At 43.3% G+C, this 26,455-nt stretch overlaps 1 protein-coding gene across 7 annotated transcripts in view; it reads right to left on the bottom strand.

The window, feature by feature from the left end:
- The window catches only part of actn4 (actinin, alpha 4), a 43,292-nt gene continuing 16,837 nt past the window's right edge, over nt 1-26,455 (bottom strand). Inside the window, exons 2-23 of one of the 7 annotated variants that reach the window (XM_078792747.1) lie at nt 16,678-16,792; nt 15,631-15,750; nt 14,928-15,014; nt 14,723-14,810; nt 14,135-14,213; nt 13,599-13,680; nt 10,685-10,770; nt 8,596-8,688; nt 8,400-8,525; nt 7,538-7,642; nt 7,307-7,454; nt 7,008-7,158; nt 6,827-6,935; nt 6,578-6,718; nt 6,038-6,220; nt 5,761-5,895; nt 5,494-5,673; nt 5,251-5,397; nt 4,365-4,445; nt 3,743-3,808; nt 1,589-1,747; nt 1-1,512 (exon numbers count right to left, since the gene is read on the bottom strand). In XM_078792747.1, the coding sequence (XP_078648873.1) occupies nt 1,354-1,512; nt 1,589-1,747; nt 3,743-3,808; nt 4,365-4,445; nt 5,251-5,397; nt 5,494-5,673; nt 5,761-5,895; nt 6,038-6,220; nt 6,578-6,718; nt 6,827-6,935; nt 7,008-7,158; nt 7,307-7,454; nt 7,538-7,642; nt 8,400-8,525; nt 8,596-8,688; nt 10,685-10,770; nt 13,599-13,680; nt 14,135-14,213; nt 14,723-14,810; nt 14,928-15,014; nt 15,631-15,750; nt 16,678-16,792 (2,640 nt within the window). In that variant the 3' untranslated portion in view covers nt 1-1,353. Of the gene's footprint in view, nt 1,513-1,588; nt 1,748-3,742; nt 3,809-4,364; nt 4,446-5,068; nt 5,102-5,250; nt 5,398-5,493; nt 5,674-5,760; nt 5,896-6,037; nt 6,221-6,577; nt 6,719-6,826; nt 6,936-7,007; nt 7,159-7,306; nt 7,455-7,537; nt 7,643-8,399; nt 8,526-8,595; nt 8,689-10,684; nt 10,771-12,211; nt 12,298-13,598; nt 13,681-14,134; nt 14,214-14,722; nt 14,811-14,927; nt 15,015-15,630; nt 15,751-16,677; nt 16,793-26,455 lie in introns of all 7 variants that reach the window. The other 6 variants (XM_078792746.1, XM_058081047.2, XM_078792745.1 and 3 more) reach the window with 6 other exon arrangements.

Consider the following 26,455-nt stretch of genomic DNA (forward strand, 5'->3'; position numbering starts at 1 on the left):
TGTTTTTGTAAGGAAACTTTTTATGTGTGCTTTGTGAAAGTCACTCATCGTTAGACAGAAGGCCTTTGCAGTTTCCAGTACAGCAGATAAGGTTCCTTATTAAAGAGTACAAAAAAAGAAAAATCACAATTTCCAGAGTTCATTTCTCTCCAAGCTGGCGGAGGGAAAAAAAAACAGGAAAGAAAAACCAAAGAAAGAAGCTTTTGGTCCGAGTCTTTTTGTTTTTCCATCTTACTTCCCCCCAGTCTCCCCCACCCCCCTCCCGGAAAAATCAATTTAGACGTTTGATTCAATTTCTCGTTTCTATTGCATAGATTTTTTTTTCTCAACGCCATTTTCCTTTTCTGTCGATTTTACTTGTACATTTTGGGAAGTAAAGCCGCCCCCCACACCCCTCACTGTGGTACGTTCCCTTCATTTGAAGACAGCTGAGGATGAGGAGGAAGTGGAGCAAGAGAGAAAGAGGGAGGATGGTGCTGAGGACACCAACTAGCGCAGTTCTCTTCATCCCTTCCATCATTTCGCGACAACGCTGTCACCATGCCGACCGCCCAAACCAGGAAGTGCATTCGGCCAATCAAAAAGGAACAAGTGTGAACGTCGACAACCTTTGAATTGATCTATTAAGTTAAGCGCTTGCAGGATTTTCAGAATACTGCCTCACATTGGGTGTCACCTGTCATTTGACTCCTAAAAAAAAAGTCAAAGCTCCTCGCTGGTGAAACTGCACACTTTCTCTACTTTTAAGTATCATTCGTCGCACTGGGGGAAAAAATATATTTACAGTGGCAATGTCAAGCACCACTCCCCCCAAAAACAAGCTCCGCCCCCACCCTGACACCACCCTCCACCCGCTGCAGGAAAAAGAAAAAGAGAGGAAAGAAAAAGTTGGTCACCTTATCCAGCAAGAAGGGAATTATGGGTAAATATGTTTCCATGCCCCCGCCTCAGCATATAACTCTAGGATCTAATACACAAACATGGGCCGTTAACGTGTAAGACCCTGCCCCCCAGACCTGACTCCTCCCCCTGCGAGAAGAACAAAATTATAATAAAATAAACACATTTTAGGGTAAGTATCAAGATTAGCTCGTGACCCTGCTCCCCCCCCAAAGAAAAGGCAGAGAGGGTGAAGTTAAAGAGCGGCCCTCGCAACTTCCAGCTGTCCCCACCCACGTTTCCTCTGGGACGCCGGCAAAAGGAAGTCACAACGCTGGGCCGAGACTAGCTAGGCTTCACTCAACACGCTCAAACATTTCCACACTGGCACGCGCAGAGGACGCCTCGCTTTCTTCCCCCCTCCCCCATCTGCCCCCACCCCCACCCATTCCCCATCTGTCCACCTCCGCCTCCCTACAGGTCACTCTCTCCGTACAAGGCGGTGGAGAAGGACATGTAGTCGAGGGCCCCGGGGACGGCGTCGGGCCCCGTGTAGGGGGCCATTCTGGCGATGCAGTACTCCGCCTGGTCGGGGGGGAGCTCCCTCCTCAGCTCCTCCGCCGTGATGAAGTTCTGACAGAGACAAAAACACGTTCAAATGTCTGATGCATTCGAGGACCACCGGAATGCGGGAAAGTTCGCTGTTCACCTTATCGGCGGCCAGGATCTTGAAGGAAGCGATGACCTGGTCGGCAGTGTCCGTGTCGGTGGTTTCGCGGGACATGAAGTCGATGAAGGCCTGGAAGGTGACGGTGCCCGTGTTGTTGGGGTCCACGATGCCCATGATGCGCGCAAACTCCGCATCACCCTGGCAACCGAGAGATTGGAAGGGTTAACCCGGGGAGACATGGTGCTGTGCACAGACACACGCACAAAAGGTGGACAACAACACTGCACAGAACAACACACATGCGACCATGACACCAGACGAATACACATTCACAGCAACAACAGCAGAAATACTTTCTCCTCATCAGTGACGACACTGGAAGCAGAAAGAAGGCAAGCAGAGAAGAAAAGACGAGTAGGGTGGCCTGCAGGTCAACCTCTACGCTACCAATCACTCCACATCTTCTCCTCTGGTATCATCACTTGGTATCAACATGTTTAGACCTGCTAGCAACCATTTATTCTTGTATCACCACCTGTATGCCAACAGTGCACTGGGCCAGCGCCAGTTGGTGCCAGTTTGCGGCCAATATTATGCGATTGGCACATAGTGGCGCCAAATTATGTCCGCTCTGCATGTTGCCATTAATTCAGCGCCACAGCGCGCCAGTATGTACCAATCACATAATCTTTAGCGCAAACTGGCGCCTGCCCAGTGGACTTCCTAGCATCATTGCCGCAACTTGGCTCACGCCATTATATTCCAGTGGATTCCAATAGGCGGATTGTTTCCGACATTTGGTTCCACTTGATTCCTTGAGCAAGTGGCGCGATAAAGATTTTTTAATTTTCTTGCTGCCGAACTAAATTTTTGACGCCGTTACGGGCCACCACAAGCCAGTTGAGAGGCAGTTTGAGCCACTGCACGCCACTAGGCACCTTATTGGCAACACTAGGCGCCACAGCTAATTGCATTGGCACCAACTGGTGCCGGGCCAGTAGACTCTTAGCATTACACCCTTGTGGCATCAACATGGACTTTTGCTGTTGAATTTTTTTATACAAGTGATATCACTACGTTTAAACTTGGTATTACTTAGACTAGCCATCAACCATATTCAGATTGCTATCACCATTTTTACACATAATCAAACACTTTATCAACATGTTTAGACTTGCCATCAAAATAAATACATTTGGTATGTAACGATTGCTGAGGCGTTTGGTAGGCAAATATAAACAAAACACTCCAAAAGTAGACAGTGTTGCTGGCTACGTTAGGATAAATATTCACACATACAGGCAACTTCTATGTCGAGATAATGCCTCACACTAGAACACTACTGGTGCAAATGTGAATGACACCTCCCATGACTAAAATAATTAAAAAATGTCTACAAAATGTTGTGATAATATTGAATATCGATATTTTGTAGCATATTTTGTAAATGTGGTAAAGTGACAGGCCTACTTGGTATCAACACATTTAGACTTAGTATGAACACATTTAGACCGGGTATCACCATGTTTAGACTTGGTATCAACACATTTAGACTTGGTATCACCATGTTTAGACTTGGTATCAACACATTTAGACTGGGTATCATCATGTTTAGACTTGGTATCAACACGTTTAGACTGGGTATCAACACATTTAGACTGGGTATCAACACATTTAGACTGGGTATCAACACATTTAGACTGGGTATCAACACATTTAGACTGGGTATCAACACATTTAGACTGGGTATCAACACATTTAGACTGGGTATCAACACATTTAGACTTGGTATCAACATATTTGGACTGGGAATCAACATGTTTAGACTTAGTATGAACACATTTAGACCGGGTATCAACACGTTTAAACTGGTGTCGGTAAGTTAACACTAGCAATCAACATATGGATGCTTGGTATTTATGTATTTCCCATATCAACATGTTTATCCATCCAGTATGTTTACACTGGGTACAAACAAACTGTATGTGCATGTTTACACATCAAGGTGTTACATGTTGATACCAAATGCTGATCTGTGTATGTATGAAATGTTGATGCTGGGTGTGAACTAATAAAGCACCACATTTGCGGCCATATATTTCTACAGGTGCTGTAACTATGTCATATGTGCTGTAACGGTCCCTGTGTTGGACCTGCAGACACCCTGTGAGGGCTTAAGGCCAGCAGCAGTACCAGGCTGTTTCCTGTAGAAATGAGCAGAGCCCGGAAATCATCTGACACCATCTGTCCTGAGCGCTTCTGTGGGGCCACAGCGTAGGACAACACAGGCCGGGGTGGGAGGTAGGTCGGAAGGGGGGGATGTAGAGGGAGTGAGTGGACAGCGATGAAAGAAAAGTAACAGGATGATAAACATGGAAAAAGACAAATGTTGGGGAGGAGGAAGAGGGATAAAAAGAGAGATAAGAAGCACAAAGAGTCAATGTGGAGAGCAAAGTCAAAACCCACGTCTGAACAGTGATGGAACAAAGCAACAGAGACCCCTGGTGGACATACGGGTACATTGCTTCTCTGCACTCCATGCTGACGGCGTCCACCATGACCCACCCTAACCAGCCCGAGAGCAGGAAGGCTGACACTCACCAGAAACAACTCCTTCCATTAAGAATCTCATTAGACAAAGGAAATGTTTTTGTTTGGACATTTGGAAATGTCTGAAGGACATTATTAAAAACAGAAGAAATATAAAAGTAGAATATAACTCGTGTAAATTTCAGGAGTTGAGGATTGGCAAGTGACGTCAGCCCCCCTGCTCCGAGGAGGAGGCCACAGCAACATTTCCCCCATCGGATCCTACCTGCTTGTCGTTCTCCACGTCATAGCCCAGACTGATCAAACAGGCCTTGAACTCCTCAGCCATCAGGGCCCCGCTGTGGTCCTGAGGCGGGCCAATGACAGCCAATGACAGAGCGGCACATCATGACCACCCAAGCCATCGCAACACAGGGTAGGTGGTGGTGGTGGTGGTGGGATGGACCGTGTGATGATCCGTGGCATGCAGGAGGGATGCAGGGATGATGGGACAGGTGGGAGACAGACACGGATGACTGTTTAGACAATGTCCACACGCATATGTGGACACACTTGCATGCACAACAACACATCTTGAATCACATATGGTGGGGAAATGATGGGATATCTGCCTAGCATGCAATGATGCTGTCCCATCATACTGAATGATTTTTTTTTTTTTACATTTAGTTAGATGGACACAAAGGAAGTATAAAAAAACAACACGGTGGTGCCACAGGAGGACAATGACGAGACAATAGGACAGACAAACATGAGAGAAGGTGGGTCGCATGTGGGTGCATGAGTGAGACCCGCTGCATGGTGCACATACTGACAAACAGTGACCCCTAGTGGTGATAAAAAGAAGTCCTACCATATAAAACAGCTTTTCTCATACCTTTCTTGCAGTAGGTAATAATATTTCAAGTGGAAGAGTGTCCCACATAAGAGCACTCACCCGTGCTAAACAAAATTAATACTAATACTCACTCGCTTGGCTCCCCTCTCACCCCCTCCTCTGGTCTAAACATTAGCATGGACATGAATGTTGGCCTCATAAATCAGTCCAAGTCATACAACACCATTAAGTTCAACAGAAAACTAGCAATTAGTAGTTAAATGTTTTAAAGTACACAAAGTGTAGCTCTGAGTGTGGATTTTGAGCGCCTGACCTTGTCAAAGTGGTTGAAGGAGGCGCGGTACTCGTACAGCTCCTCCTGGCTGATGCCCTTGGCGTCACGTGTCAGGATCTGGTTCTCGATCTCATTGATGGTCCTGGCGATGGTGGTGAGCAGCTGCTCCCAGCCCACACGGATGTGCTGCAGGGAGACGCGCATTGAAGCCTCATCGTAAGCGTCCATCGGGTTGTCTTTGTGTAAGTTATGTAGCACACAAGACCCGTCGGGATGCGTTACCTCCATGGAGTAGGCCGTGTATACGTTATCAAAGATGAGGGCCTCCTGGATGTGCTGGTGGACGCCCTCAAGCTGCTCGATGTTGGGCTTGTAGTCCACGATGCTGCGCTCGTACTCCTTCAGGTTGGTCAGCTGGTCCTCCAGGGTGCCGATCATCTCGATAGATATCGTGCCAATTTCCTGTTAACACAACAAGCGGTTTGTGCTGACATTTTCCCTTGAAAACACGGCAGCTGCACGGCGTCGACCGACAGACCGACTCCTCACCTCCATCTTGTTTTGTATCCAGGGGCCGACCACGTTCGCTTGTTCAGCAAAGTTGCGTCTCAGGTTGTCGTGGGACTGCTGCTTACGAAGCTCCTCCTGCAGGGCCTTGTCACGCTGCGGCACCAACTTCTGTGCCTGCACGCGAATAATTGCTTGAGCATCAGGTCATGGCGGAGGACGCTACTGATAATGTGTTTTCTCACAGAATCGAAATTTCATCCAGATAAGAAACTATAATCTGAATTCTTTAACATGCACACACAAGCACACGCTTTACCTGCTCCCACTTGCTGTCAATGCTCTGCGGCGTGATGGTGGTGTACGGGTTGATTCCGCTCAGCTTGATGCCGTTGTGCTGGGCGATCTTCTGCACTTCGGCGTGGAAGGCCTGGATGGCCTCGCGCTCCCTGTTGGCGTCCGGCAGGGTGGACTTGAACTGTTCGTGAGCGTGGATCAGACTCTGATGGAGCAAATGGAAGCATTTTCGAGCTTAACAATGGCTACATGAACTGAAATACAAATAGAAGGCATTCAGAAGAGACATTCAAAGACGTGGTATTCTACACTGGACACTAGGTGTCAGTAATGTTACTGTTCTTTTTATGTCTAGATATTGGGTAATGGTGTAAAAGTTACTACAAGTGTGTTATTTCATGTCTAGAGGGTGCTAATAACGTTTTTTTTTTTTTTTTAAATCACACTTAGAATAAGGGTCAAACTGTTTTTCTACAAAAATATTCCATTTATAAACAAGGTCTCCTGTTTTGCAGAAATTCACTGGAACCAATTAACAGCGATAAACAAGGGATCACTGTACCTGGATCTCCTCAATGTTGTGGACGATGAACATGTCCTGCAGGTCCTCCATGGCGCTCTCCATCCAGTTGTTGAAGGGCGCCGCCCTCTTGGCGTACTCAAGGTAGAGCTCATCTATGGACTCCAGCACCTTCTCCGTTTTCTGAGAAGAAAAGTGATTGACAAAGATGAACACGCTCACTCTGTCTCTCTCAAAGTATGAAGATGATGTCATGGATCAGATCTGAGGTGGGAAAAGCAGGCGACAAACCTGCAGTGACTCCCTGCGGCTTTGGGTGAGCGCTCCCAGACAGTCCCACTGATCGCAGATTTTCTGACAGCGAGCGTTGACGCTGGGAGAGTCGTAGTAGTCCAGCTCACTGGAAAACATTTGCGTGCATTGAGTTTGATTGCAAATCTTTCCATGTCCCGTCCATGCCCCGATCCCTTACTTGAGCTCCTGCGCAATGGCGGCAATCTGTTCCATCCTGTCCTGATGTGCTGCCAGGTCGCTCTCAAAGGCCTGGTGTTTCCGCAGCAACGCCTTGACCTCCGAGAGCGTGGCAGTCTCGTAGTCCTTTTGAGTCAGCATGGCCTCCTTTCCTGCACGTGGGATGCAATCAAACATCTTTTTAGAGTGACACTCATCCACGCGTCCCACAAGAAAATAGCTAGCTAGAAATGTATTGTCGTAGATGACCAGCATGTATTCCCCCGGGCATCCTCCAGTTAAAAAAACAACACATTTTACCATCGGTCCAGGATTCGTGGATGGAGGCCTTCTGCCGGAACTTCTCTGCCAAGTGATCCAGTCTCTCCAAGCGTCTGATCTCGTTGAGGAGCCACTCCTCGTAGCCTTTCTCCGCCCCCTCTAGGGTGTGCCACGCTCTGTTGATGTCCTGACAAACACACGCGCAAGTGATAAGGGAGCTTGTCTTTGATGCCAACATGTCCCATGTAGCATGAAGAGGAGCGTACGTACAGCCACCATGTGTCCCTCTGACGGCATGAAGGCGGGTCTGCCGCCAAGTCTCAGTTTCGTCTGAAGCGTGTTGAAGTTGATCTCCAGCTGACATTTCTCCTGGACCTGCAGGACCAACAACAGCAGTTAGAAGCAACACACACATCGGAATCTGACGCTAAAGTATTGAAAGCACATAGAAAAAAAATGGGCGGAGCCTGCTTATCTTGACACTCCTCTGGCTGACTGCCTGACATAAGTGGTTGTCGATATAGGCCAAATCGAAACAGAAACTAACCATTGCTTGCGCATTTTGTTGTGATTATGTCCAGGGACATGTGGAAAATAGGTGATGATAAAAGAATTTGTTGACATGCTTTTCCTCCATATGTGGTATATTTATTATATTTTTATTTTTATTTATTTATTACTACAACGCAAAAGTGGAAAAGAAACATGCAAATCTTTCCTCCAATCCCTAACAATGTAAGGAAAAACAAAAAAAGCTAAATGGGTGAAAGTGTACTGCCATGCTTTAACTTTGAAACTTATTTTGCATTGAGCAGGAAGTCATTGTGTGCACTTTTTAATGTTGTGGCTTAGTGATAACTGTGGCTGGGTATCGCTTGAATTTGAATGATTCCTGATTCCAATACTTTTAAAGAGGCAGGGTCATGAACGTTTGTGTGGTTCAAATGAGGGTGCTGACCAGAGTTTGGATAAAAGGTCTGAACTTGTCCATGAAATCAACTTCTCATCAGCTTTATTTTGAACTGGATGAGTTGTTGGACGTAGTCGGGTTTGCCACCTAAGTGGCTTCCATGTTACAACCCTGAACTATCAAGTGGGAGACGTTATGTTTAAATTGAGAGAGGATGTGAACCTTGGGTGGCTTGTGGACACGGCGGTAGTCTCTGAAGTCCTCCAGCTTCTGCTGCATCTCAGACATGGTCTTCTCTGGGTTTCTATTCTCCAGCCAGGGGATGGTGCGACGGATCCACTCCAGAAGCTGGACAGGAAGACGCAATTAGCCACATGGACGCAATAACATCTGTACGGGTGCGTGGACGTGTACTCACCGCGCTGGCCAGTGTCTCGTAGTCCTGCATCAGGTGCTCGTTCTCCTGATTGACGGCCAGCACTTTGCAGATACGATTGGCGGCGGTCTCGGCCTATTAGGGCATACATTGGTGAGAGGCGCTTGCGACTGGCTGGAGTGACATTCGCGGCGTTTAGTCATTCTTAACGACACGGTTAGAGTTCCTTTGGTGTGAACACACGAGCAGTGATTGGGAGCTAACCTCCTTTCTAGGCACGTTACATTCAAAATGGCACCCGTGCTTGACAAAGTGCAAAAACACACTAAAGCCAGCAGTCTCGCCGGACTAATGAAAACATGCTGGAAACTGCTGGCGGTTAGTTTCATGTTCCTCAGTCTCACACACGCAGACACACACAGTGTGTGTAAAAACGCCATGCGTCTCAAGTCGGTCCATACATGGAGTTACAGGTTCACGTGGCGCTGTCGTCCTGTGCTTGAAATCCTACGATTTAACTACTGTACTGCTGGAATACAAAAACAACACAACTTCAAGACTGACTATTGGTAAAAAAAAAAAAAAAAAAAACATTTCTATATCGAATCTAGATTGCATGAATGAACATCACATTTATTACAAAACATTTGGAATTGTTGAAGCAAAATGACAAGAGTGACGTTGCCTTGTGTTTCTCAAAGCAATAAAACAGGTCCGTGTTATTTTATGCAGCTCATCCATTTATTTCATTATTTTATTTGTAACACCAGGACCATCTAGTTCAATGGCTTCGAGAGAAACAAGGGTAATGTTAAAAAGCAAAGAAGCATAAGTCGAGCGTTCCCATCAGGATGCTGCAGTGAGGAGTACCCACAATACTGCCATATCATTACTTATACATGCAGTATATTGGGAAACGCCTCACTGCTTCTTTTTAAGACACTTGTATTGCCACATCCCCACCAAGCAGTTTGGTACAATACTTTTTTCCGCCTGTTTCCATGGACACAAGTCATAATGGTATGGGGGGGATCAATCTGACTTACAGCCGTTTTTAGATAGTTTAAAACACTAACTTTGACACCCTAACATTAGGAAACGCATTAAGTAAAATCAACATTTTTCAATAAATATTGGAAAATATGTTTCGTGGAATACTACGGTCTAATATAAGTCAAAATACACTGGAAGTCAAGTTATATGTAGTATTGCTTTACCTTTCACACTGCATGGAGACTGGCTACTGCGCCGGGAGAGCCGAGTCGACATGTCATGGCTTACAACCAGTGGGGGCAGGGGGTAAGGTTCTCCCCTCTCATTCAGTGTTAAAGTGGTACATTTTTACACAAAAGTGATTATTGTTATTTTGTGTGTACAGGGCTCTAATGTTAAAACCCGTATTTAAAAAGTCAAACAGGTTTTCTATGCTATATGAAAATATTCATTTATTATTGTATCCTACTTGTGGGGAATTCACTTATCACGGTCGGGTCTGTAGAAGCCAATAACGTTGCCATCATTGAAATGATTAACTAAATGACTAAACGTGTGAGTGAGCATGGTGTGTTGCATAAAAGGCATGGAAACAAGGCGATCAAACAGCCGCAAACATTTATCTTCCGCGTCAGACATAATGAGCGCAGCAGAAATAGCGCTTTGACCTGCGTTCTTACACCAAATCAGCCTGCATGAATCCACGTTTCTACGCGTCCATCAGGTTGCCACGCTGTTATGCAACACACCATGCTCACACACACGTTTAGCACCAATCATTTCCAAGACATCTGTGCTTCGGTATGCTGCCTTGCCGGTTTATGCGATTGTCATTTGTTTCCATCTCTAATGTAATCTCTTGCATCTGAAATTTGACTTATCAAATATTAATTTTTAAAAGTTTGGCACTTGTACTTTGATGAGGGTTTTGTCACACCGTGCTGACAACAGCAGGAATGAAAGGAATTGTACATTGTTATTGCGTGCATTCAAAGACATACCGTATATTCACACTATTTAAGTCACATTAGCCAACTGATGTGTGAGGTGGACCGTCTTGGCAGAAATGAGGCGCAGGATGGGAACGCTCTGTTGTTGCTGCTGCACAGGAGTGTGGATGAAAACATGAGCGGCTCACCTTCTGAGCGCCAGAGAAGGCGTGATAGAAGCAGGAGACATAGGTCATAATGGCCTTCTCGTCGGGCCTCAGCGTGCCCACGATGTCTGCGCAACACCCGCCCCACAGCGAGCGAGGGTAAGAGGAAAAAGAGAGAGAGAAGACAGAGTGAAGCCAAAGCGACCCAAAGCAACGCAGCGCTCGCCTGGAGCAGGACAGCCACTTTAGAAGGGCGCCTGCGGCTTGACGCTCCACCTAGAAACAGCAACAACACCCCCGGGCCACGCCGTGGGGGTCTTTCTGGAGACACTGGAGCATCAAGCATCACGTTGGGACACAAACATCCTTTTTTTCTGGTTTAACACATCTTGGTGAAAGCAGCAGGTACCTCAAATAAGCTCCGTAAATGTTCCTGTTGTAATATTAGGGACTTTATTTCCAGGATATTTTCAAAATATTGTAACTTTTCAAATATTGCAACTTTAATTTCCTTTGTCATCATACTACGACTTTCAAAAAAAGTCAACTCTGTTATTAAAATGGCACTACTTTTCCTAGTAATATCACAAGTTTATTCTCCTTTCTTGTTGGCATATGCTTTCTTTCCCTTAATATTTGTTTCTTGTAAAATGACCTTTCTTGTTTTCAATTTGACAACTTATTCTCCTAACAAACTTTTTCTGCAAGATATTTTTCCACAGAATGACAACTTTAGTAGTCGTTTTGTTCATTTCTCATAATGTTATGATTTTAGAAAAAAAATTATTTAACATTTCAACTTTATGCTACTAAAGTTATCCTTGTAAACTTGTGATTTTTTCTCATTACATTGCAACGTTTTTCTCTTAATATTTTGATATTATTCATGTAAAATTATTGTTGATTCTCTCGCTTTATTGTTAGATGTTTAGAAAAAAGCCAAAAGAAAGAAACAAACCGTAGGCTGCACTTGGAACACTGCTGCCGTAGACCATTGAGCAAACAAGATAGTAATAAGCCATGAATGTAATTTGGGAAGGGACAAAAAAGGTGGACGGTGGTAAAGTAAGGAAGGGAGAAGGACAATTGCATTTAGGTATGTAAATAAAAGGGATTGTGGCGCATTACTAATAACAGCATCCTCTGTGCTTCACCATGAATTCATCCATGAACCTCAACTCGTTCTTAATGCCACACCACTAACACTCCTACCAGAAACATCAGTTCTACTCAAACAGTCGAGAAATCCCTACCCCGTCCATCAGCACATTTCAGAACTAAGACCTTAAAAAAAAAACTCGACGAACCGGTCTTTGGATATCTTTTAAATGTGCGATATAAATCAAATAAATGATTATTATCACAATCTGTGGTAAAAACACCTGCAGCTTTCACCGGTTGAGTTATGTCTATTGTGTGTTTGTGTCCCAACGCATCCTGAACGTCCACCTAGTCCAGGCTGTAAGGAAAGCTGTAAAGAGGGCGTGCACGGCCATGCTGCACGAAGAGGTGGCGCTTGTTAGTAACGGGAGGGTAAAACAGACAAAGGGCTGCGATGACATAGGGTACCTTCTGGGCTCCAGAGAAGGCATGGTAGAAACTGGACACATAAGTCATTATGGCTTTCTCATCTGGACGAGCAGTGTTCACAATGTCTATTGGGGGGGTAGGACGTGGTTATGAGGACCCAAGACATGTGATTAAACATGTACACACGTACAGTACATTCACAGGTGCTGTGTCTCAAATGGTGCCCAGAAAATTTGATACTTTAGCGGCACGATTCCATTTTTTTGATGCAAAAAAGGACCGAGTGGTTAGCGCGAAGGCCACACAGCTAGGAGACCCAAGTTCAATTCCACCATCGGCTATCTCTGTGTGGAGTTTGCATGTTCTCCCCGTGCATGGCAGTAAAGATAATTAAACATCCATCAATACTTCTCTTCAATAATATTTCAATCAAACTGCGTGGTGTTCATTATTTCCACAGCTTACGTACACATCCATTTTGCTATTAAACATTCCAATTATGAAATAAAAATAATTATCGAAATGCCAACACAGCCGAGTTCAAGTCGACACATAAAAAAACTTTAATGTTTTTTTATTTATTTATCATAAACTCTAGAAAAAGATATTTCTGTAATGGAGTTGACGGCGTACACGGTGCAATTGGCCTTTTTTCATGGAACTAGCTGTTACAAATGCGATGAGGACTTTTCTTTATTTAATGTTGTACACATTACACATCTCACCGCTGACTTATTTTATCCAGAATTTTGAATAATAAAGCTCGAGGCTCCACAACAGGAACCGCTCTTTGCTTCCGGCTTAGTTGTTCTCATCTTTTGCCACAGAGGAGCAACAGCGAATCAAGAGTGGACTTTGATGTCAGCTAACTGTTATGTGATGTTTGTGACTTGGGTTACAGTGTCATAGTGGTATCGAATCAAGACCACAATATCTAACAGTTCCATAGAGATTGATGTATTGCTGCACAGTAGTGTCTTGACATGACATGATTCTCCTAAGTGAGGACAAGCGGCATAGAAAACGGATGGATGCATTATTTCCAGGGTTTGATGAGCCACATAAAATGATACAGTGGGCTGAATCTGGCCACCGGGCCTTGAGTTTGACACCTGTGTCTTGCAAAATATTTTTACTGACACAAGTCTTCCATTTGAGACACAGCAATATAAGACACACATGACACAGGCAGGCAAACAGGAAATGCACAGGCAACATGACAAACGGACATCATTTCTAAAAGATTCAGAGAAGTAAATGTGCACAACACAAGCATGGCAGCAACGAGGGGAACTCCTATTGGTGTCACAGCACTTTTTAGTTACACAATGTCAAACCAACACGACAAAACAAGCCACATGAAGAGAGAAATGGTTATCTACATCGGTGCAACTCATCGACACGCCGGGGCGTGCATGCGGCTTACCTTCTGCGTCCAACATTTTGGGGATGTCCAGGTACTTCTCAGCCACCTCGAAGGCATTGTTCAGATTGGTCACAGGATCGTCCTGCATCAGTCACAGTGTCAGTGTTTCTACTTGACATATTTTGATCTTATAGGGGACCCATTATGCTTTATAGACTTTTCTGACCTGTAAATGTAGTTAGAATGTTGTATTGTTGTGTTAAACAATGCCAATATTTCAGATAATGAGGGCTGCGGATTTGAGAGTTGCCCTGAACGCTGTGTTTCAGAGAGTTGCCTGCCTCTCCTCCTCCCCACTCTGCTGCACTATTTCGTCTCCGGAGTATGACCGATCACAGCGGAGTGGGCATGGCCGGAGGCAGGCCGTGGGTGGAATAAATTAAAACAAACCGTTTTGGAAATCCAAGGAAATACAGCTGGAATAGGTGCAGACTCTGGAAAATCTCAAAAGCTTTCTGTGCGTAGCTGCTTTATAGGAGTCCACCACACAGCATAATAGGCCCCCTTTAATACATCATCTTGCTGGTCGTTCAAACCTTTCTGAGCTTGTCGTAGTCGATGAGTTCCGGTCTGTGTCTGTGGATCAGGGCGTTGAAGGCGAGACCGTCCTTCCAGCTGGAAGACACGTGTGACCACTTCATTAGTGGAATATTTGCCATTAAAATAATCATCAACTATTACTTGTGTTCCTCAAATGTCCACAACGAGGACAATAAAGTCACCCAGTCATGATAATATTATCATATTGTCGTAAAAAGCAGATATACATTGACACATTTGTAACCGTCTGTTATTTGCAGTGTGGTGCAGGACACCCACACCCTGGGTAACGTCTTCTCCACCAGGGGGCGATCTTTGTACATATTTCAGCTAGAAATACAATATGTCTCTGGCAGTATCAATTAAAAAAAAAAAGACCCAAACAATATTCTCAGCATACCAGTTGTGCTCGTGTTGTAACAGCACAGCAACACAGAGTCCTCAATAAATTAATAAACAACAAAGTTGTTTACAGCACCATGTACCCCCTCTTATCTGTGCAAAGATTTTTTTGTTTGACTCAACAGAAAAAGAAAAAAAAAGACTGTTTGGTGATGAGGCTGGATATTTTGTGTGTGCGTTACCTAATGTGGAAGTTCTGCACATTTACATTCTTGTAGGGAGCGGTCTTCCTCTGGCACCACAACAGAAGACCCTCCTTAGCAGACGTCTCTGCGAGGACGGAGAGGGAGTTAGACCAAAGCAAATGTCTTTTTTGGCTACATTTAAAAATGCTTCCATTGTGAAAAAAGTGTTTGTGCAAATGAAAAAAAAAACAGGAAGTCCAACCTTCAACAGAGATGTCCTGGATGGCGAAGCGGAGGATGATGGTCCAGATCATTCCCAGGGTCATCTTGGCATTTCCATCCACAATTTCTGCAAAAAAAAAAAGAAAGAAAAAAGAAAAATGCATTACATGAAAGGTCATAAGACGGATGAAAAGAATTTGTCTTTGAGTGTTTGTGTCAAATCCTTTGGTGGCCAAGCTAACTAGCTTAGCTTCATACAATATCTCGGGTGCAGAGCTGAGAATGTGATGATGCCGCCAAACTTTTTTTTTCCCCCGTTGTCGTCGTTGGGTGCAACGTCATTTCTGCGGCGCGGAACGCACACATGCGACATGGCATGCAGTCTGGCTGGAATTCCTGACATGACTTAAATACAAGCTGACACACTTCTTATCGCCGCGTCCTTCACCCTGCTGCTTCTTCATCAAAATCGCCGATCATGACTCGACAAAAGCCCAAATCGTTTACCAACACCACATGGCATTTACTTAATGTACTTAATTTACTTACAAGTTAGGACTGACTGTTTCTAATGTTCTTATGTCTAATTAGTGATTAACTTATTTTTATACTTGACAGTTAAAGGGTGTGCCCATCCAGACAGCTCCAATTGTCAGCTTCCACAGGATGACCTTTAGTGGGCTGCTCATATAGCTGACAAAGCTTGTGTGTGTTTGTGTGTGTGTGTGTGTGTGTGTACTGACCCTCTGCACCAATAGAGACCAGTTTGACTCCCTTGCTGGCGATGAAGTCCAGAGCTTTGTTGACGTTGTTGATCTTGTGGACCCTCATCTTGCCTCGCTCCGGCTTGGGTAACCGTTCACCTGCACAAAAACACAAAAATACATAAAAACATATTAAAATGCATAACAATGATGTAGCATTTGAGTCTGGATGCAATGTGTGCAGGCCACGGGACAACATTTGGTGGCCTCATACTTGACACCAAACATTAGCGTGAACGGTGGTTGTTCGATATTTATGTGGGGTGTCTGAATACAACTTTTTCATTTCCGATACGATACCAATATTGCAACCTCGACTACTGGCTTATGTCAATATCAATCTGATATCAGCACTTATCACATACTACAGTATTAATTGGCCCTGTACCCTAGAAACCTCCCATGAATGATACGGGAAAAGGCCGAAATGATACTGTGTCAAAGCCCAGGGCAGTGATACTGATAAAATATAGAGTTTAGCCATGTCCAGTATCAGCCCCCGTAGCTGTCCACTCAGAGCGCGCTGCTCTGGTATCGTGCCCGTGAAACAACCAATCAGAGAACAGCGCACGAGTGCTTAGTGCCTAGTGCTTCTCCAGTCACCAAAAAACCCAAACTTGATTAATGGAACTTTAATTGTCAGACATTGATAAGATAAGACTGTTGATAAATATTTTTGCAATTATTGTGTTTACACTGTTTAGATATGTGTAATAAACTGAAATTTTTCTGGAAACAAAATGGTCTTTTGATTAAATAGTACGTGATAATAAGCTCATGATTAAATAGTATGTGATAATAAGATCATCACATGGTTTGTCTGGTATCAGGCCTTCGGTCTCGGGCTGATACTGACACTTGGGGGCATGATACCTGGCCTGATACCAGACAAACCATGTGATAACCTATAAGAATCATATACTTTGACAGTAAGTCATGTCATGCCAAATTACATAATGTCTTCTAGACACTCCACTGTTCAGGAAACTCATGTCCAATCAATCAGAGGTTCAACAGGTGTGTTACCTGAGATGACCTCCAGAAGCAGCATAAGTTTGAGTCCATCCCTGAAGTCCTCCTCGATGTTTTCAATCTGCGTGCCGGCCTTCCTCAAGTGGGAGTTGCACCACGCCGTGAAGGTCTGCATATGGGGACACAAAGACACAATGAACGCTAAGTGCAGCAAACAAATTTGACGTGAGATGAAAAGGTCCGAATGGACAGGAAGCTGGGTGTGGAACCGCGCTGACGTGACGGGAAGTGCAGGCAAAATGAGCACCGCAGCGGAAGACATTGTTCGTTCTCCCACTGATGTATGTGTTCATCTTGGAAACAAGTAAGACATTTATGCGACTGTTTGGTTTATGTTTGTTCATTTTCCTCCACATTCTTCCACCACAAGCTTTCAAATCATTTCAAATCATGGCCGCAAGTGAAAACATTCAAATCCAGCCTGGCTTCAGCACACGTTCACACTCGCTTGTCGAGCAGCGCTGACATTAATCCCGACAGGAATCAAACAAAATAACTATAACAATAAAATAATATCCGTGAAACCACTGATTAACAAATAAAAAAGTGCTTTTGATCATTTTATTTTGAAGGAGCACATGTCAACCGCGGCTCGGGTCAGCCAAGACGCTGCGATGTGTCACGCCACACTCAGACGCACAGCATGAATCTTTAGAAGCACTTTAGTCCGCTCAGGAGAAACGTTTTCACTATCAATCATCCCTGCAATTAACCCTGCCGCCGGGGTGAAAAACATTATAATTGGGTGCTCCTTGTGGCCCCGCCCCCTTCTCACCGTTCCACTGTGGTCACCGGCACAAAGCTTCCATTGAGGGAGGTGGATAATGGGCGCCCTTCAGCAGCTCCCCCGGTCTCCTCACCCCCAATAAACAGGGCAGGGATTGGGGGGGGATACATTTCACATAAACAAACAGACAAATTGAGGGGTGGGGAGGCCAGAAGCGGGACAACAATGCCCTTGTTCTACCGCACACATGCTTGAAAGCAGCAGGAAGTGGCTCGGCAATGACAGGAAGTCGCAGCTCGGATAACCAGTGCGCTTGTCACCACACAGGAAGTGCGTACAGACACACCACCATCGAAGCAGGAGTGCAGAACATATACATTACACATGCAAAAAAAAAAAGTATTGATTTGTATTGTTTTGTTTGACATATGACTGAATCCCCTCAACTTTGTTGTCATATTCTGGACCGACGATTTCTTTGACATTGATCCGCACTCGAAAATCCACACAGGAATGCCAAAGTCTGTCAGCTCGGATTAGACGTTGTTAAGCGACACCAGTGCCGCCAAAGAGCAGTAACGAGCAAACTCTGATTGCGGATTATTTTTGCGGTCGCACCCCTAACAGGGGTCGACATCAAAGATGGCAAACCCGGCCTTTCATTTCACCCAAAAGGAGGACAGCAGCGTGGACTAAAGAAGAAGCAATTGAAGAACGGTTGTGCCACCTTAATGCAACTATGGGTCACCTGGAGTACGACTTCTTTGAGCTTGACGCTGTTCTGATGCGATACCATTGCTAAACTAGAAAAGCACAGACCTCTGCCTATGGAGGACCAAAACTGCCAAAATAATAAATAAATAAATAAATAAAAGTGGAAATAAAAACAAAAATGAAAAAAAAAATCAAAAAAATAAATATAAATGGAAATAAAAACAAAAATAAGTTTTTTTTAATTTTTGAATCTTGTTTTTTATTTTTGTATTTATTTTTGCTTTTAAAAACTATTCAAATGAGGGGGCGGTCCTAAGTGTGTCTTGGGTTGAACTGTTCGCCTATTGGTTGATCGACATGTGAGTGCGAAAATCGACTAGGTATGCCTGCAAACGACCACAGCAAGAGGAAGTATACAGGGAGAAAAGTATACATTTACCGGGACAATAATGGCGGGGTCCACCAGGAAGTCGGTGTCCAAGCTTCTCAGGGACGCTGGCAATCGTTTGGATGATTTGGAACGTGGTAAGTATGAAACAGCTGATGTGTTACGCTTTTACTTAATTCCAGTTCAGGTGTGTTGACTCTTTCTTTACTTTCTGCTTTCACAAGCTTCAACTTCGGACGAATCGGATGAGAGTGGTGTGGTGACTTCCTCTTGGTGTGGCTGTTTGCAGGCATACCTAGTCGATTTTCGCACTCACATGTCGATCAACCAATAGGCGAACAGTTCAACCCAAGACACACTTAGGACCGCCCCCTCATTTGAATAGTTTTTCCTTTCTTTCTGAGGACCAAAACTGCCAAAATAATAAATAAAAGTGAAAATAAAAACAAAAATGAAAAAAAAATAAATATAAATGGAAATTTAAAAAAAATACATAAATAAATAAAAGCAAAAATAAATACAAAAATAAAAAACAAGATTCAAAAATTAAAAAAAAAATTATTTTTGTTTTTATTTCCATTTATATTTATTTTTTTGTATTTAATTTTTTCTTTTTTTCATTTTTGTTTTTATTTCCACTTTTATTTATTTATTATTTTGGCAGTTTTGGTCCTCCATATCTGCCAAGCACCAAAACTCCCACATATATTTTATCTATGTATTTAGATCACTAATGTTAGTATGCTAGCAATGCTAACGTGCCAACATTAGCATGCAAACACATACTAAACATGGTGCCAAGTGCATATATGCGTGTCTGGCTGTAAAAATGCTACTATGCTAATGTTGGCATACTAGCAATGCTAATGTTAGCATGATAACACTGAGCACAATAGTGAAAAGTCTTTATATAAGTTTTCACATATGAAAATGGCTAAAAATGCTATGTTAACATGTTAGTGATGCTAACATGCTAACGTTAGCATGCATGCTAACACCTAGAATGATAGTGCCAATTATTTATATATGCGTCTACCCATGAAATTAGACCATGAATAATTAGACCAATAAAAGAATTGTAGTAATGCTAATAGGGCCGAGACAAAGCGTGACGTCGCGATGCAAAAACTGTACGTTGATGCGTCGTCAATTGGAATTAAAAAATGGTGGTGGCCGCCACGGCATCAAGTAGCGGGGGAGAAGAAAATATCTCGCAATAAGACGTCAAAAGTTCGGGAGTACTTTACACTTAAAAGGTAATTCTATTTTCTAGATTAATCAATTACAAAAATAATTGTTTAACCCGGCATGATATCACGTAGCATGATATTGCAATGTACTGGGAAGGCTAAATGTACTGAATGAGTAGAGAATGCAAGAGACCAAGTAGAGTGAATCATGAATGTTAAAAGAATCTCGGGCATCCTTTAAAAAAATTAAATAAAATCCTGGATTCAGACTGTGATCCTGATCACTAATTTTTTTCCAAATTGATTGAGGACTTTTCAAGTTAGACGATGCAGGTAATAACTGATCCAGACCTTCAGACGGTGTCTTTGTGTCCGAATTGTCAATATCTTGGTTAACAAATCGGAAAAGAATGCTAGCTTATGACAGATTAAAAAAAAAATTCATTGCAGACTCTGCATTCATTTTTGGGGAATTTCCACTATCAAAAATGACAATAACTGCTGTGTACTGAAACCAAGTGCAAAACTGTCGCTACGGCATGTTGGTGTTCCTGCCTGTGAGCAACAGTGGGGTAGGAAAACAACACGAGTAGAGACGCCGCAGCACAATAGGATATTTAAATGGCATTAAGGTTGCCAATCTGCATGCAGCAGCTGGCCCTGATCTAGTGTGACATCGAGTGGGGCCATTCTTTGCGTCACAGAGCATCACGGCGCTGTCGGGGGGTGTCAGCTTGTCAGGACGCTCGTTTAGCAGACGTACTTCTATCCTGGAGGAGACCGGCGTGTCTGGGAGTGTTTAAGTTGTCTTCTCCTATGACAGATTTAGCCTGCATGCTCTGCTGGTGCACGGCGAGGAGACGAGGGTAGTGAATGGTGGACGACTCTGCAATTAAAGCCGTCTGTTCTGTCTCCTGGCGAGCGGAGATGGACCTGCAAACAGCTTTCAACTCCCGCCCAGAGGTTGAAGGTCAAGCTTTAGTACGATATTCATCATTTTCTTAGAGGGAAACACACATTTGGATAGTAGCTTGAAGAAGGAAGAATTGGCAGTTTTTCCACTACGTTTAATTTTTGCTGGGTTTTATTCGGTCAGTTGTATTTATATGCTAAAAGAAAACAAGCAAAAGGCTGTAAATGGGCCGTTGGCTGCACTTTTTTTTTAACACCGCGTATCTCTTTGTCAGGTTGAGTGTGTGATGTGATGTCAACGCTGAGTAACCCCAGCTCTCATATTTAGCTTGATAGCTTCACTGCTGCAAACCAACAACGGCAATTAAAGAGAACAGGAGGGTTGCTGCAGCTGGAACTAATTGATGTATGACGACAGATCTGAAATTCTGTCCTCTGATCAAGAAATAATGTACTTGTTTGTTGTTTCGTGGTAGAATATGACCTATTATTACTCAAGAAATATGCAAATTTAACCTTACATTTTCCTTTTTTCTAAATTAACAATTTAAGGATAAAACTGACTAAATTTATGGAAATAAAAATACAACACAAAAATACGTGAGCATATGTAGTATTCTACACAGGTCAGTAGGTATCAGTAATGATACTGTAATGTTGGGAGGGGGACACACAAGCACCAGACTTGATTGCCGGAACAAGAGGCTTTCATTGCAGGTTTGAATGGTCACACAACAGTCAGAATAATGTTTAATAAAAACATTTGCTACCATTGTAGCCGTAACCCACTCAACTCGAAACCCCTGACATCACTTCCTGTCCACTCAGTTCCCCTTGGGAAGACATTTACAGCAACACCCACAAGCACCAGTCCTAGTTAGGTCTACCAGGGGGGTGTCATATGACAATGTATTGCAATCAACCCATTTCATTTCTACTATGTTACTTTGAATTGCATATGCTAGCGGCCCCGCTGCCACACACTGAGACAAAGAGACTGTGCGACTGACATACACGTTGCGCAGTCTCTGAAAATATTCAATACATAAATAAGGAATCCTAAAACTCACTTCTAAAAGGTCGGGTATGGAAGCAATTAACTGCGATAAACAAGGGATTATTGGAAACGAATTGTACTTTCTGAATATGTGGAGAGCCAAGAACAAATGGCCACGGGCTGCACTTTGGACACCCCTGCGAGACATGAGGTCAAAGCATTTTACACCTCTGGTGTTCCAATTGAGTGTCTGCATTATTTAGATGCTGCGTTTGAAAGTGGATGACATAACCTTGTCTAAATGTAAAGCCAGCATTTCCCTTCACAGGCACCCGCGTCCCAACATTCTTTGCGCTCCACCCCCCTCCTAAAAAGGTGCACTTTGGAGGTCACCAAATCGCTATGATATTTAGCGTGTGTGTGTCAGTGTGCACAAGGGCGTGTCAAGTTCACCTGCAAAGAATCAACAGGGTTTAAGATGTATTGCGCAACTGCTTCACATTCAGAGCATGATATCATCGGATACACATATGCAAAATCTCACACACACAAACTAAATGCTAATTAACATCTTTGTCAGCAGCCTCCATGAGGTCACCGTGGAGGCGACCCCAGGCACCGTTGTCCACAAGTGGATGACCTCCTCCATCATTCTGGTCTTGTGCAATGTGTGATAACCAGACTATTATGTAATGACGCAGTCATGTCAAGCGTTTGAATCGTGTCACACCCCAACACGCTGTCGCTTCGGCATGAACACTGATTATGGCACACACACACACACACACACACACACACACACACACACACACACAAACAGGGTTTAATGGCCTCAGACAGGCAGAGACGTGCAGACACCACAAACAAGGCTGACTCAAGTGAAGAGAAGCCAAAATGACAAAAGCAAGCAATGAACAGTTTGTTGTAAAATCACACAGACTGTGCTTGTGAGCGCGCAGCCGTGTTGGAAAAAGGAAATGTACAACAAAATGTTGAAGGTGGAACAATACAACAAGCATGTGTCCGTTAATGAAAAGGCTCTTTGAAGCGAGTCGCCATGAAGCGTGTTCAAATAGAGACCAGGTGGTAGCGGAGAGCGGACAGGAGCGCTAACATGGGCCAGGCTCAGTGAAAGACTGGTCTGGTCTGACAAAGCCCCCCCTAGAGGAGAAGAAGGCCAATAAAAGGAGGGCTTTGGCCAAGCTCCACACTGGACATGTTGTGTTTAAGTATTGCTGCATTTTGCAGTGGCACCTCCACTAAAAGAGGACATGTAAATCTAAAGCACAGGTAACTTTTAGTCCACTTTTCTTATAAATTTCAACTAAAAAAGACTTCTATTAGCCACTTTTGTCTAAATTTCCACCCTGACCCGAGGACTCATGGGAACATGATACAAAACAACGCCTCTGCTGGCTGCAACCAAGTAGTACGCTCCATTTTGAAGAATAAAAAATTACAATTTATTACTATTTTTTTACTATTACCAATTATTGCTATTATTACTATTATTATTATTATTGAAAAACATACTAAATACAATAAACAAATTATTATAAATTAAACAATTATTCTGATAAGACTGAAAATACAAAAAAAATGTATTAATTAAAATTAAATTAAAATGAGGACAAATATAGTAAATATTAATTTCTATTTAAAAATTATTTCATGAATAATTATTTGTCCCATAATTATGACAGTTCATCATGTAAATAGCTGGGTACTATTTGAATGTGGCCTTTCGAAAGCAATACTTCTAGTGTAAATGAATTAATATGGAGCCAAATTTGGACTGTGGTTTCTGCAGTCACACACACACACACACACACACACACACACACACACACACACCGCAGAGAATAAACGATGTCTTCTGAGGCCATTTATAGAGCCTCCCCACTGCACAGGTACTCCAACAGCAGTACAGTACAGTACATAACGAGTCCAGAAGGTGTACTGCTTGGAGAACAAGCACAACTTTGGTATTTTCCCCGTTTTAAAAGTTCACATCAGGATCACCTTCAAAAACCAACCCTCCCAATGATGCGAGAAAAGGCACTGGCATTAACCGGCCTCGCTTGACATTCCTTGCAGCTCTGCTATACAGCTGTGATGTAAGCGGATATGCAGCCAGCTACCGTACAGCGACAAAGAGAACTGGACACCATCCACATGGCCAACTAACACCCCCCCCCCCTCCTTCACAAGTACACAAGGAAACCTGGGAAGGAAAGGTTCAAAGTACACCCGAGAGCGTTTGACAAGCAAAAAGCTGAGAGCAGAGAAGCAGCCTGCAGCTACAAGGAGGAACAGCTGTTTGGAGGTCAGTGCTAGACTAGGAATCTGCTTAAAAACACACACGTACACATGCACGAGGGAGAGAGAGCGAGAGAGAGGGGCGCGGGAGAAAAAAAAGATGGAGTTCTGCTGCAGATGTTCCTGTCATCTATCCTCTCAGGTCTGGACAGGTAATGATTAACACACACACACACACACACACACACACACACACCAAAAATCCAACCTTATTCATGCGCTGACAGGTCAGAAGAAGGAATCAGACAGCACATTTCCTTTTTTGGAAGCTCATGCTAATTAGCTATGGACGAATTCAGGGGCTATGTATTTATTTTTGAATTATAAAAAAAAAAAGATTTTCCTTTCCCACATAGGCATCTGCGATAATCTAAAAAATAACAAAAAACAGAAGACCAAACTTATCAGCAAACTCATTCATCAAAAGTAATGCTGACTACATCTTTTTTTGATTTGACACTTGTACAACCTTCTTTTGCTCTGAAGTAAGAGAAGTACAATGAAAAATATATGACTGGATAAATGTATTTATTTTGCCGAGTGGGGGGTGGGAGACAAATGCTTATTGTCCTACATATTGGCGTTAAACAATATTGTTTACATTTCCTGAAGCCAAATAAAGCACTCTTATGATAATATATAATAATATTCATGATAATACCTTAATACTTGTGACATGTATTTTCTCTCTGAAATCACTTAATGCACATCCCTACTTGCTAAATAAATATAGCGACCATGCCCCAAAATTGTCAACACCGATGTCTCCTCTCCGTATGAGGTGTGTTATAAAGCAGTCATGGGCACCGCATTACGCCTTCATGTTAGACACACAGGCCGAAAAGTAACTTTATTATTGAACGCATCCCCTCTTAGCAGTAACCATGAACGCCCTTTAAAATAAGACAGTTTGTTGAAGCCTTAGTAGCAATGTGTGCACAGGCTGACATCCCATAAAAAGTTAGCCAGTTCAGTACCAATAAATGAATGTGCTTTACAATTATGGGTTACAGTTTGTAGCTTTGCACTGAATAAAAACTTGATATCGTTTTATATTGTGATACATCCCCAAAAATATTGTGATGTATACCAAGTAGGGCTGCAATGGTTATTCGAATAATCCGAGTACCTCGGTTACAAAAAATATTAGATTTGTATCTACTTCGAGGAATCGCTTACGTCACCCACGCAGAGGACGAAGAAGGTAGCTGGTGTAAAGACGGTTTAATTGTTGTATTTTGTCCCACCTACTCTTTTTCCAAAACATTTATAATATACCATTTCATTTAAACGTAATCTTTGTTTGCCTGCTTCATTCACACCAGTTAGACTCCCTCAAGAACCGTTTATTCTGCGTGCAGTCAAATTGCATACAGTATATATAGTCCAAAAAATAACCACCAGTTAGTATAGAATACTAGAATACTCAATTACTAAAATATTCGACAGATGGAGCCCAAATGCCAAGGTCCATATCACCCATACAGTTAGCTACTGTACGTTCTACTGCTGATTACTAAAGAACAAAAAAAGGTAGAAACAAACTTTTTCTTTCTGATGAAAGCCACGAGTCTCGTCTTTCATTTGGTACTTTGGTACTGCTACTTCCATATAACGTTCACCATCATTCAAACAGTCTGTTTCGGACCGCCTTGTTCTCCTGAGAGAGGGTTTCTCCAAATGAGAACTCTCGGCAGGTTTTGATCTTGTGACACCCCTAATGAAGAATGGGCACTTTTAAGAAAGGATGGCTCCTATGAAACTACAGTATTTAGTAAGATGCTTACATGACGGTGGCATGTCAGAGTCCCCCCACGGGGGCGGGCCATCCTAATCCTGTGTATGTTGGTACGTCTGCAACATGATCCCTAAAGTGGCAAGAGGCAACCTCTACAACTGTGAGCATGAATCCGCCTTTCTCCAAACCAAGAGGCTGCTTTTTTTTTTTTTAACTGTTCACGATTAAACTTAAAATACAGGACAGGAAGGGAGGAGGAGGAGATGGAGAAGCAGGAGGGGGTAGTTGAGACTAAATGTCAAGCTGTGTGGTTATTTGCTCATTCATTTTTGTCACTTCCTGTCTTTGTTGCAGAGAACCTGCAAGGTCGGATGACACCATGTTCAAATTGCCCTTGTTGAGAACTTGAAAGAAACAAATTCAAAGTAAAAAAACAACGGATGACTGATGAAGGAATGGCGGCGATGACACAAGATGCCACGCCCTCCTTAAACGTGTCGACACTGCTGCAATACTTTGTGGGTCATTGCTCCATCTAACATTTGTTCAGGTGTTGCAGAACGGCATTGCAACACGCCTTGCACGCACCAGTAACTAAGAATTTGACATTTTAAGCGTTTGGCTGAGGCAGGGGGCAATTCATTGTCTTTTTAAATAGAAAGTCAGGGCATACAAGCATAACCAAGGTATTATTAGCGTGAATGACGAGCAAGTTGCAAAATTAAAGTGGATGTCAGTGCACTCAGGAAGGAAGTGGCCACGTGTGCTCACATGTGTTATTGCAGGA

The sequence above is a fragment of the Doryrhamphus excisus genome, linkage group LG8, assembly GCF_037039965.1.
Source record: "Doryrhamphus excisus strain RoL-2023G ecotype Guam linkage group LG8, RoL_Dexc_Guam_v1.1, whole genome shotgun sequence".
NCBI lineage: Eukaryota > Metazoa > Chordata > Actinopteri > Syngnathiformes > Syngnathidae > Doryrhamphus > Doryrhamphus excisus.